Source organism: Heterodontus francisci, chromosome 3, assembly GCF_036365525.1.
Source record: "Heterodontus francisci isolate sHetFra1 chromosome 3, sHetFra1.hap1, whole genome shotgun sequence".
Lineage (NCBI taxonomy): Eukaryota > Metazoa > Chordata > Chondrichthyes > Heterodontiformes > Heterodontidae > Heterodontus > Heterodontus francisci.
In genome coordinates this window covers 36,344,402-36,357,466 of record NC_090373.1, presented here as the reverse complement: position 1 = coordinate 36,357,466, position 13,065 = coordinate 36,344,402, and the positions used below count along the sequence as shown (strand labels likewise).

The following is a 13,065-nucleotide window of genomic DNA, read 5'->3' as shown; positions in this document are numbered from 1 at the left end:
GTTTGGGGCTTAGGCAGCTGAAGGCACGGTCACCAACGATGGAGCGATTAAAATCAGGGATACTTGAGAGGCTAGACTTAGAGGAGCACAGATATCTCAGAGGGTTGTCAAGGCAGGCCTGGAGAAGGTTCAGAGATAGAGAGGGGAGAAGCCATTGAAGGATTTGTAAACCAGGATGAGTTTGTAAAATCGTGGCATTGCTTGACCAGGAGTCACTGAGGTGATGGGTGAACCGGACTTGGCACAAATAAGGATATGGGCAGTAGAGTTTTGGATGAGATCAAGTTTACAGAGGATAGAATGTGGGAGGCCCACCAGGAGTGCATTGGAATCATTGGGCTGGATTTTACCAAGCCCACAATGTTGGGCTCTGTGGCTGGGGGGGGGGAGTGGGGGTGGGTTGCGGAAGATGGTTGCAGTAAAGGCCCGCCATGGACCTCGATGCTGGGAGGGCCTGGCGAGGCTCCTTGGCGGCACCCCTGCCGCTGGTCGACGGGACCTCAATTTCAATATTTAAATTAATGAGATGGATAAATTTAAATCAACTTAGCTTGAATCTTCTGGGCCTCCTGCAATCTTCAGTGTGGTGGCCGTCACTCCCGCACCTTCAATTCCCCATCTGGGGAAAGCAGGCGTGTCACTGGTGAGGAGGGGGGAGGAGCTAAGATTTTTACTGCGGGTGGGGGGTACAGGGTCAAATAAGCATCAGTGTAGGGGATGGTAGGAAGGGGTGAACTTTCAACTTTTGTGCAGTCTCGGGGGGTGGAAATAGGTCAGAATTCAAAGCAAAGTGTTTTGGGGGGAAAGAGCAAATACCTACTGTCATTTTTATTGGGGCGCTGGAAAGGGGTGTTACAATTTTATTTGCCGGCAGAGCTGGTTGACTGCCCCCTCCACATGATTGGGGGTTGTGCTGCCCCGATTATTTAAATGAGCCGCTGTGCGGGAGATCGCGGCGGCTCTTCCGTGCTGGCTGCCATTTTTTGAGTTCACCACTGGAAGCCCTTTAAATCTAGTGGTGACAAAGACATGAATGAGGGTTTCAGCAGCAGATGAACTAAGGCAGGAGTGGAGTCAGGCGATGTTACGGAGATGGAAATAGTGGTCTTAGTAATGACACAGATATGTGGTTGGAAGTTCATCCCAGGGTCATATATGATGCCAAGTTTGTGAACAGTCTGGTTCAGCCTCAGATTGTTGCCTGGAAGAGTGATAGAGTTGATGGCTAGGGAATGGAGTTAGTAGTGGGGACTGAAGACAATGGCTTCAGTCTTCCCAATGTTAAATTGGAGGAAATTTCTGCTCATCCAGTACTGGATGTCAGACAATCAGTCTGATAATGTAGAGATGGGGGAGACGGTGGCTTAGTGGTAATGTTGCTGGGTTAATACTCTAGGGACACAGGTTCAAATCCCACCTCGGCAGCCGTTGAAATTTAAATTCAATTCATTAAAATCTAGAATTGAAAGCTAGTCTCAGTAATGGTGCCATGAAACTATCATCGATTGTTGTTTAAAACCCATCTGGTTCACGAATGTCCTTTAGGGAAAGAAATCTGCTGTTCTTATCTGGTCTGGCCTCCATGTGACTCCAGACCCACGAAAATGTGGTTGACTCTTAACTGCCCTCTTAAATGGCCTTGTAAGCCACTCAGGTCAAGGGCAATTAGGGATGGGCAACAAGTGCTGACCTTGCCAGTGATGCCCACATCCCAAGAAAGAATTTAAAAAAGAAAAAGACAATGAAGGAGTCAAGAGAGGTGGTGGGGAGGTTAAACTGGGTGTCATCGGCTTACATGTGAAAACTGGCGCTGTTTTTGGATGATGTCACTGAAAGGCAACATGTAGAACAGGAGGGGACCAAGAATAAATCCTTGGGGGACACTCGAGGTAACTGAAGAGAAATCCATAGGTGATTCTCTGGCCATAATTACATAGGTGGCTAGCAGTTTAGTGGGAATAGTGTCGAGAGCAGGAGGCGGGCCTGCAACAACTTGAGCTTTGCCTTCAAGATATGTGATATTTGCGCTAGGCAGCAGGTCATGAACATACAACTCACTCTCCACCATTCGAGATTTATTTTGAGCGCAACTGTACTACTAAAGCAAGAATGAAGTGTGGCATCTCATTTCTGAAGAATTCTTGAACAAGTTTCCTTTGGAAGTTCAATTGGCTAGTTATATATCTTTTTGCAACTAAGTAAATGAATTATTTATTTTCAGTTTCATGTGGTCCTTCGAGAAGATAAATCTTAGTATGGTACAAGTGATCACTGGCCATCTAGTAGAATCCTATGATGAAGAATTTCGGACACTCTATGGTCGATCAGATATCCCCAGTATATTTGCAACAGAAAACTCCAAATTATTCACTGTAAGAAAACAACCATCTATGTGGCAAAATGGCCTTAACACTAGTATGTGTCAGCATTCAGCATCTTCATTTGCTTCATCCTGTAACCAACACCAGCCATTCAGTAGACAGAATCCCAAGAGGCATACACTTGAAACATTGTATCAAAAGCTTCATGGAAGGCAAAACATGCATCAAAATGAGTGGAACAACATTAATAATAAATTGAATCCACGAATTTCACATATTAGACCTCCGATTATAAGTGGTTTGGACCCAGGAAGCAGAATCAATTGTCTACAGACTTATGAGAGAAACGATTACTGGAAGAGACATAGTTATGCTGGGGAGCAGCCAGAAACATCACCGTATCTTTTGCTGAATAGATCAGTAAACCACAGACCCATATTTCAACGAAGTGACCTTAATTTGCTTGAAGAAAGTGAAAGTATTGCTTCTTCATCTAGAGGTGAATTTAGGTCTAGCACCATTAGAAATGCCCTTCAGCGTCTGAAGCATAGCAGAATAACACCAAACTTTGAAAGGAGCTCAAATATTCGGAATACATATCATGGACATAAAACTCTGAACCAGCCGTCCACCCACAAGCTGCCAATCCTAGAAAATATGAAAAAGACAGGCTTACGAAACTGGAGAATTGAAACCTACCTAAATGATAAATCTGGACCTCCAACAAATTCTATTGCTGACCCATTTGATAATGCTACTCTGAACACAATGGACAGGTTTGAAAATCCAGTAGGCCTCAGGATGCAAGGACATTCAGAATTAATGAGCAGAACAGAAATTAAAACCAATCCCAATTTGTCACATTCCCTTCTGTATTCTTCATCAAGTTACAGGACCCCTGTAATGGATCAGACTGATGGCATCAGCCATTACTGTGAGTCAACGGCTTCAACTATTGGTGCAACGTCAGAGCCAACAACTCCCCAAAATGGATCAGTGTGCAGTATTGGATATTCACTGTTTAATACAGATAAACAGAATTCAACAGATGAATTGAAAACTCCAACTCAGGCAGGTGTTGAACAGATATCAACTGAGTCATTTTTTCACAATGACACTGAGCTGAATCAAAGTCCTAATATCCAACATCAGCAGAATTACAGTCAGAGATTCCAGACAGTTCTGACTGATCAAAACTCAGTGCCAGATTACAAAGCCAGCCAATCGGGACACTACACACTACCTAAAGTGAAACATAATTCCTTTTCAGGCAAGGCTTTGTCAGTCCACTCCCTAACTGATACAAACGGAAATGAATCTCCCAAGATTTGGCATTTGGGGAAAGACAACAAAAATTCTGAGCAACATTCAAATTTCTTTAGAAAAAGCTCAGAGAAAATCAAATCTCTGCTCAACATCTCTCATGATAAAAGAGATAATGCGCCTAGAAGTAGAGGGTCAGCCTCACCCAATAACATGGCTAGCAGTTCTGATACTTTGACCTCTGAGAACGATCATCAGGAAAGGAGAAAAATTGCAAAGTACACATGGAATGACCAAATAGATAAGACAGCAAACATATCTTCAAATTCCACAAACACTCCAAAATTTGCTCGAGCCAGCAAGCAAGGACAATTGGAGGCTCATTTGCTTGGGAAGGATGACAGGATTCAGGGAGATGCATCAGCTCCAAGATTTGCCACAGAACAACAACCGAACATGGGTAACAGAGAACAGAAACTGAGTTCCAGTTCCTCTTCTCTTGTGAAGAACCAAAAACCCGAAGAGATGAAAAACAAGATTGATACCACAAAAACAAGCTACCAGCTTAATGACCGGAGAGTTTATAGTCGTTTTGAAAGTGCATATATGAAGCAAGGCAATAACTTGCAACCAGAAGAAACGGAGCCAACTGCATTACCAGCAAATTTGACTGATAACTCTTTGAGCAGTAATCAGCCACACCATAGTTCAAAATTCTTCTCGTTTCAAGGGAATCGTGCACACCAGGAACCCTCCCATAATGAAAATAAGTTGGGAAAATTTATGCAAAAGTTTGTGGGGTCATTCAAACATAAAAAATAAGGAGCTATAGCCTTGAAATTACTTTATGGGATAATACTTTGAGTGCAATCCTCTGAAATTCCTCGTGCCACTATTTTAACATGTTAACAAGTTTAATATAATACGTGCATTGAAATAGTGCTAAGAATACACTAAGCAGCAGTGCACCATGATCCCATGTAATTTCAAGGCCTATGTGTAAAGTGCAATGATGATGTGTAAGATAAATTCTTTTGTTTTGACTGGTTCTATGTTTTTATATTGCTTTAAAATAATCAACTTGAGAAGTTCAGGATTATCAAATTTAGTTTTCTAGACACAGAGTGCGGAATAATCGTACTACATATTGTGCTAGACGGGTGAACCCCTCTAAATACCGCTTGTCTTTTCTACATTCAAAACCCCTATCTTTCTCATGATCCACTGCTTTTTGTACTTCTACAATGCCTTGTATTATACGTTAGTATTAATGGAATGTGCAGTCATAGAAAATTCTATTCTTGAAAAGTTGAAAATGTTTATTTTTGGGACAGGACTAATACTAGAATTTTCAATGAGTACCAACCACTGAAACTTTTAAATATGTTCTTGCATAAATGTTTCTGACTTGTTTCCTGTAAAATAGTAATAACCCAAGACACAGATAAGATAGAAGTATTTTTGAATTACAGTTGCCATCTGTTCCATATTTTGTACAGTGGAATTTGTGAAAACTGGGGTTGATATATTAAAATTTGGGGATTTAAAAAAAAAATTAAAATCATAAATGTCTTGGCATCATTTAATACAAATCTGAACAACTTTTTGCTTCCCAGTGTTGGCAGATGTAAGCTTTTGGTTTTGTTTCCGATCCCTCCAAATTTCTATTCTCTCCTGAAGGTGCTGTTTCAGCCTGGGATATAGTTCTTTGTGTTCTGGCTGCCCTCAAGTCACTGACCCATACTAAGGTACAGTTCTATGGGTTTTGGATGCTCTCAAATACTTTGCCAAAATAACAATTCTTCAAGTGTGAGTGACTGACGACAGGCTAACTGAACATGAGTGGATATTGCTGCTATACCTAATCTCATCTTCATCCAAAATCCAGCAAAAGAAGTTGGATAGTGTTCCAGAGAAGAACCCTAATATTTGCCAGTTAGGAACCAATACCATGCACATGTTCTGCAATCTCTGTGGTACAAGATTAGAAACATTAAAGGAAAACTTTCCACTTCTTGAAGTCATGAAGATTTACTAGAATACATTGGTGCAAGTTAAACTAGGTTTAATAGCTATCAAAGACACAAATCACACAGATCATCTCAGCCAATTTTGAAAAAGGAAAAAGGTGAGCAAATTTGTCTTGGTGAGATCTCCATATCCTGTTGGTGCGAGTGTTTAATACAAGACTCCGTTCCAGGAGCAGCCAGATATAAGAGGGAATTTTACACTCTCCCCCGCTGCGGATTTGGAGGTGGGAAGAGCATAAAATCCAGTGTGATGGGGGCGGGGCTCCCTGCATCATTCTGCCTCTGGCAAAGTTTAGCCCCGCCTCTAATTGAGGCCCTTAACTGAGCAATTAACCCCAATTAAGGGCCTCTTCCCGCCGCAGCCGCAATTAGCCGTGCGGCAGGTGACCCTGTTGCCACACAGGAAGCACAGCACGAAAAACCGTGTGGGCTGCTACATGGCTCCAGGGGGAGTGGGGGGTGGGGGGGTAGTGGAGTTCTTCGTTAAAAGGCACTTAGTGCCTGAACGAGAGACCTGGCATCGGGAAAGTTGGGGGGAGAGGGAATCCGCTGAGAGCCATCACCTGTCCTTGCTACTGACTCCCCTCCTCCACCACGACCACTCCCACCCTGACCTACCTGACGCCTGGGTCCAATGACACTCCTTGGCCTCCGCTTGGTGCTCCTCCAGCAGAAGCCTCCACCTCCATGGTGGCGCTGCAGCTGCCGACCTCTGATTAGTCGGCAGCTCTCCAAAGGAGGAGCTTCTGGCAACAAGAGGATAACCAGGGAAAGAGTAGGGCTCATGAGGGACCAAAGTGGCAATCTGTGTGTGGAGCCGGAGGACATAGGTGAGGTTTTGAATTATTACTTTTCATCAGTGTTCACTATGGAAAAGGACGATGTAGGTGTAGAGCTCAGGGAGGGGGATTGTGATATACTTGAACATATTAACATTGAAAGGGAGGAAGTATTAGCTGTTTTAGCGGGCTGAAAAGTAGATAAATCCCCAGGCCCAGATGAGATGTATCCCAGGCTGTTCTGTGAGGCAAGGGAGGAGATAGGGGCTCTGACACAAATTTTCAAATCCTCTCTGGCCACAGGAGAGGTACCAGAGGATTCGAGGACAGCAAATGTGATACTATTATTCAAGAAGAGTAGCAGGGATAAACCAGGTAATATCAGGCCGGTGTGTCTAACATCAGTGGTAGGGAAACTATTGGAAAAGATTCTGAAGGACAGGATTAATCTCCACTTGGAGAGGCAGGGATTATTCAGGGATAGTCAGCAAAGCTTTGTCAGGGGGAGATCGTGTCTAACTAACTTGATTGAATTTTTCGAGGCAGTGACTAGATGTGTAGATAAGTGTACAGCAGTTGTGGTAGTCTACATGGACTTCAGTAAGTCTTCTGATAAGGTACCACATGGGAGATTGGTTAAGAATTTAAGAGCTCATGGGATTCAGGGCAGTTTGGCAAATTGGATCCAAAATTGGTTTAGTGGCAGGAGGCAGAGGGTGATGGTCGAGGGTTGTTTATGCGAGTGGAAGCCTGTGACCAGTGGTGTACCACAGGGATCGGTGCTGGGACCCTTGCTATTTGTGGTGTACATTAATGATTTAGACGTCAATATAGGAGGTATGATCAGTAAGTTCTCAGATGACATGAAAATTAGTGGTGTAAATAGTGAGGAGGAAAGCCTTCGATTACAGGACGATATAGATGGGCTAGTAAGATGGGCAGAGCAGTAGCAAATAGAATGTAATCCCGAGAAGTATGAGGTGATACATTTTGGGAGGACTAACAGGTCAAGGGAATATGGAATGGATGGTAGGACCCTAGGAAGTACGGAGGGTTAGAGGGACGTTGGTGTACTTGTCCATAGGTCACTGAAGGCAGCAACACAGGTAGATAAGGTGGTTAGGAAGGCATATGGGATACTTGCCATTATTAGCCGAGGCATAGAATATGAGCAGGGAGGTTATGATGGAGCTGTAGAAAACACTAGTTAGGCCACAGCTGGAGTATTGTGTACAGTTCTGGGCACCACACCATAGGAAGGATGTGATTGCACTGGAGAGGGTGCAGAGGAGATTCACCAGGATGTTGCCTAAGCTGGAGCATTTCAGCTATGAAGAGAGACTGAAAAGGCTGGGGTTGTTTTCGTTAGAGCAGAGAAGGCTGAGGGGGGACCTGATTGAGGTGTACAAAATTATGAGGGGCATTGATAGGTTAGATAGGAAGAAACTTTTTCCTTTAGCGGAGGGGTCAGTAACCAGGGGGCATAGATTTAAGGTAAGGTGCAGGAGGTTTAGAGGGGATTTGAGGAAAAATGTTTTCACCCAGAGAATGGTTGGAATCTGGAACACACTGCCTGAAGGGGTGGTAGAGGCAGGAACTGTCACAACATTTAAGAAGTATTTGGATGAGTACTTGAAATGCCATAGCATACAAGGATACGGGCCAAGTTCTGGAAAATGGGATTAGAATAGATAGGTGTTTGATGGCTGGCACGGACACGATGGGCCGAAGCACCTGTTTCTGTGCTGTATGACTCTATGACAGAGCCCTTGATCCTGTGGAAGGCCCATCACTATCCACTTAAGTGCCTGATTAGCACTACATATGGCGGGCCTTCCGGGGAAGCGGTGACGCAGGGATCTCGGCGTCACTTTTTCCAGATGTCAAGACCCCCATCACAGAATAAAATCCTGGCCATAGTCTGTTCTGAGAACACTACCATAACCCCACTGAGTAAAAGCAAGGTTTACAGGAGGTTTATGTTATAGCAGGAATTGTATCCTCTATATAACAAACAAAAAAGATCATGCATTATACTTGTACCTCTTTATTGAGATAATGGAAGCAATTTTAACTCTATTGCTTAGCAAAAACAGAGCCATAGGACAGTTAAAATTGCCAAGACTACTTACCTGCTGGAAAAGTGCCAAAATCCCACTATCGGAGATCTCCTGAGCAGGTGGCAGGTATACCTTCCCAAACTCGGCAGGATCCTGCTTTACATATTCATTTATGGTTCCGATGACATAATTGGGATCCAATTGCAAGTTTAACCCTGATCTTAGTGGCGAAGTGCTGCTGCTTTCCTGCCAGGCTGAAGCAGGTTGGAAGAGTGTCAGCCCCATAAGAGGCCACAGGAGTATTCCTCTGGACCTCACAAGAAAAGCCTAGGCCTACTCTGTTCCAGACCCTGCCCCCCCCACCAACTCAGCCAACCCCCACCCACCATTCCCAAATGCAAGCGCTCCATGAGACTCTCCTACAACCCAAGCGCACTACCTACCTTGTGCTTGTGGGTGCAATGTTCCACCACTTCCTGCCAACTTCCCTCCTGAGAACAGATCGGAATTGCGTAGTGAGATTTTAATGAGGTTCAGGAGTTGCAATAGCCTGGATGTCATTTCTGGAGCCATGGGTGAGTTTCCAGCTCATAGAACCATAGAAAAATTCTGGCACAGAAAGAGGCCATTCAGCCCATCGTGTCTGTGCTGGCTGAAAAAACTAGCCACCCAATATAATCCCAGAGCATTAGCCTGAGCTCTGGATTACTAGCCCAATGACATAGCCCACTATGCCACAGTCCCTCCTGTCTACTCTATCAAGGCCGCTCATAATTATGCACACCTCAATTAAGCCATCCCTCAGCCTCCTCTATTCTAAGAAAAACCCTATCCAATCGTTCCTCATAGCTGAAATTATCAAACCCTGGCAACATTCTTGTAAATCTCCTCTGTACTCTCTCCACAGCAAATATGTCCTTTCTGTAATGTGGTGACCAGAACTGTACGCAATATTCTAGCTGTGGCCGAACCAGTGTTTTAGACTGTTCCATCCTTAAATCATTGCTTTTGCATTCTATACCTGAGCTAATAAAGGAAAGCATTCCATATGTCTTCTTCACCACTCTATCTACCTGTCCTGCCACCTTCAGGGACCTGTGGACATGCACTCTAAGGTGTCTTACTTCCTCTACCCCTCTCGACATCCTCCCATTTATTGTGCATTCCCTTGCTTTGTTTGCCCTCCCCAAATTCATTACCTCACACTTCTCCAGATTGCATTCCATTTGACACTTTTCCACCCACTCAACCAAACTATTGATATAGAGTCATAGAGTTACACAGCACAGAAACAGGCCCTTCGGCCCAACGCTTCTGCGCCGACCATCAAGCACGTATCCAATCTAATCCCATTTTCCCGCACTTGGCTCGCAGCCTTGTATGCTATGGTGTTTCAAGTACTCATCTAAGTACTTCTTAAATGTTGTGAGGGTTTCTGCCTCTACCACCCCTTCAGACAGTGTGTTCCAGATTCAAACCACCCTCTGGGTGAAAAAAAATTTCCTCAACTCCCGTCTAAACCTACTGCTCCTTACCTTAAATCTATGCCCCCTGGGTATTGACCCCATAGAGGAGTGTACAGCTGTCCTCTTCACTATCAACTGCACAGCCAATTTTTGTGTCATCTGCAAATTTCCCAATCATACCTCCCACATTTAATCCAAATCATTACTATATACCACAAACAGCAAGAAACCCAACACTGAGCCCTGTGGAACGCCACTGGAATCCGCTTTCCATTCGCAAAAGCATCCGTTGACCACTACCTTTTGTTACCCGTTACTGAGCTAATTTTAGATCCAACTCACCACATTCCCTTGTATCCCATGGGCTTTTACTTTTCTGACCAACCTGCCATGTGGGACCTTGTCAAATGCCTTACTAAAATTCATGTAGACGACATCCACTGCACTACTCTCATCAATCCTCCTTGTTACTTCCTCAAAAAATTCAGTTAAATTAGTAAGTCATGACCTCCTCTTAACAAATCCATGCTGATTATCCTTGATTAATCTGTGCCTTTCTAAGTGACAATTTATCCTATCTCTCAGAATAGATTCTAGTAATTTGTCCACCACCGAGATCAGACTGATCAGCCTATAATTATTTGGCCTATCCCTCGCACCCTTTTTAAATAATGGTACTATGTTCACAATCTCCGATCCTCTGGTACCTCACCTGTATCTAGTGAGGATTTGAAGATGATCCTCAATGTATCTGCTATTTCCTCCCTGGCTTCCTTTAACAGCCTGGGATAAAATCCATCAAGCCCTGGTGATTTATCCACTTTCAAGGCTGTCAGAGCCTCTGGTACTTCCCCTCTCATCATACTTATCATACTTAATACTTTACACCTCTTTAACTACAATGTCTGCATCATCCATCTCCTTTGTGAAGACAGAGACAAAGTATTCATTAAGAACCCTGCCCACATCTTCTGCATCCACGCGTAAGTTCCCTTGTACATCTCCGTCTACATCTACCCTTTCCTTCGTTATACTCTTGCTCTTAATGTACTGATAAAACATCTTTGGGTTTTCCTTGATTGTATCTGCCAATATTTTTTCATGTCCTCATTTTGCTTTTCTAATTTACTTTTTACTGCACTCCTGCACTTTCTATACTCCTCTAGGCTTTCTAAAGTATTAAGTTTTTTGTGATTGTCATAAGCTTTCTTTTTCTGCTTTATCTTACCCTGTATGCTTCTAGATAACCAGGGGGCTCTAGATTTGGCAGTAACACCCTTTTTCTTTGTGGGGACATGCCTACACTGTGCCTGTAGAATCTCACTTTTGAGTGCCTCCCACTGATTTGCCACTGATTTTCCTTTAAGGAGCTGTATCCAGTCCACTTTTGTCCGATCACCTCCCCGCTTCGTAAAATTTGCCTTCGCCCCAATTTGGAACTTTTACTCCTATTCTATCTTTGTCCTTTTCCATAATAGTGTTAAACCTAACTGTTTATGGTTGCTATCTCCAAAACGGTCACCAACTGCTACTTCATCCACTTGCCCAGTTTCATTTCGTAAGACTAAATCTAGAATTGCACTCCCTCTCATTGGGCTTGTTAATGCTGGCTAAAAAGTTCTCTTGAATGTAATTCAACAGCTCTGTGCCCTTCACACTATTTGTATCCCAGTTGATATTAGGGTAGTTGAAATCCGAAACTATTATTGCCCTATTGATTTTGCACTCAGAAATGTGCCTACATATTTGTTCCTCTATCTCCCTCTCACTATTTGGGGGTCTATAGAGCACTCCTAGTAGTGTGGCTGCCCCTTTTTAATGTCTCAGCTCAACCCATATGGCCTCATTTGATGAGTCATTTAGTATATCATCTATCCCTACAGCTGTTATTGATTCCTTAACTAATAATGCTACACCCCCTCCTTTTTTAACCCCTTCTCTATCCCGCCTGAAACTCTATACTCAGGGATGTTGAGCTGCCATTCTTGCCCCCCTTTAAGCCAAGTTTCCGTTATAGCAATGATATCATGATGCCATGGGCTGAATTTTAACTTAGGCGTACGGGAATTCGCCATCGACGTGAAAGTCGGTGGTGAACCCGCTTCTGCCTAGCCCGGGGATCCGTCCTGTATTTTACAGATCCCCGGGCATTAACTGTCCCGAGGCGGGACCTCCACCATCCGGGAGTGGTGGCCACTGCTGGGACTGCAGCTCAGCCGACGCCAGGGAGCCTGGAGGGAAGGTAAGGTAAGGTTGCCTCACCAGGGGGATTGGTCCTTCCCTGGTGAGGCTGGAGTGGTCGTTTGGGGGGTGCGTCTTGGGTCCCGGGGGTGGGTTGGGAGGCGGGGGCGGCCCTCAATCGGGCACTGTGCCTGATTGCCATGGCATCCCTGGGGCGCGAAAGGCTGGCAGCTATCACTAGGCGGCCTTTCATGTCCCCAGCATGCCCACTTGCCATGGGTAAAATACCCGTGGAGGCGGGCGAGAACCCTTAAGTTGCCATTTAAGGGCCTTGATTGGCCTCAGGCGGGTGGACAGTTTCCCACCCCCCGCCTGACGCCATGAACTTGGTCAGAGGCAGAAGTGGGGCAGGTAGACCACCCGATGCCTCCCGCTCAATTTTACGCTGCTCTCACACCACCACTCGACCCGCTGGGGTGGCGTATAATTCAGCCCCACGTGTCTATCTGTGCCCTCCGCTCATCGGCTTTATTTGCTATACACCTTGTATTTAAATCAATATTTTTTTAACTGCCATATTCCTGTGCTGTACCCTTTTTAACCTTTGCTTCTTCTGTCTTTCGGAGGCACTCGCTAATGTTCTGCCTCCCGTTTCTTGCCCTGAATTTGTCCTATGTGAAACTGCCATCCCCCTGCCAATCTAGCTTAAATCAACCCAAACAGCACGAACAAACCTTCCTGCAAGTACAATCATCCTAGTCCTGTTCTCTACCATCTCTACCCACCCACTCAAACCTGTCCAGAGTTAAAATCAGGCCCATAAGTCTATGTCAGGAGGCATGTTATGACACAAAAGCATAATGACACTGTCCTCTGATTAAAGATCGAGGCCTTGAATTTACTGGATATGAAAATCAGATGAATTGTATAGTGGGCAGCCTTTCTGATAGCGCCCATTGTACACT

At 44.4% G+C, this 13,065-nt stretch overlaps 1 protein-coding gene across 2 annotated transcripts in view; it reads left to right on the top strand.

Moving 5' to 3' along the window:
- The window catches only part of fam83b (family with sequence similarity 83 member B), a 46,207-nt gene extending 41,089 nt beyond the window's left edge, over window positions 1-5,118 (top strand). For both annotated transcript variants that reach the window (XM_068017346.1, XM_068017337.1), the window contains exon 6: window positions 2,222-5,118. In XM_068017346.1, coding sequence (XP_067873447.1) covers window positions 2,222-4,406 — 2,185 coding nt within the window. In that variant the 3' untranslated portion in view covers window positions 4,407-5,118. The remainder of the gene's footprint in view (window positions 1-2,221) is intronic.
- The last annotated feature ends 7,947 nt before the right edge of the window (window positions 5,119-13,065 follow it).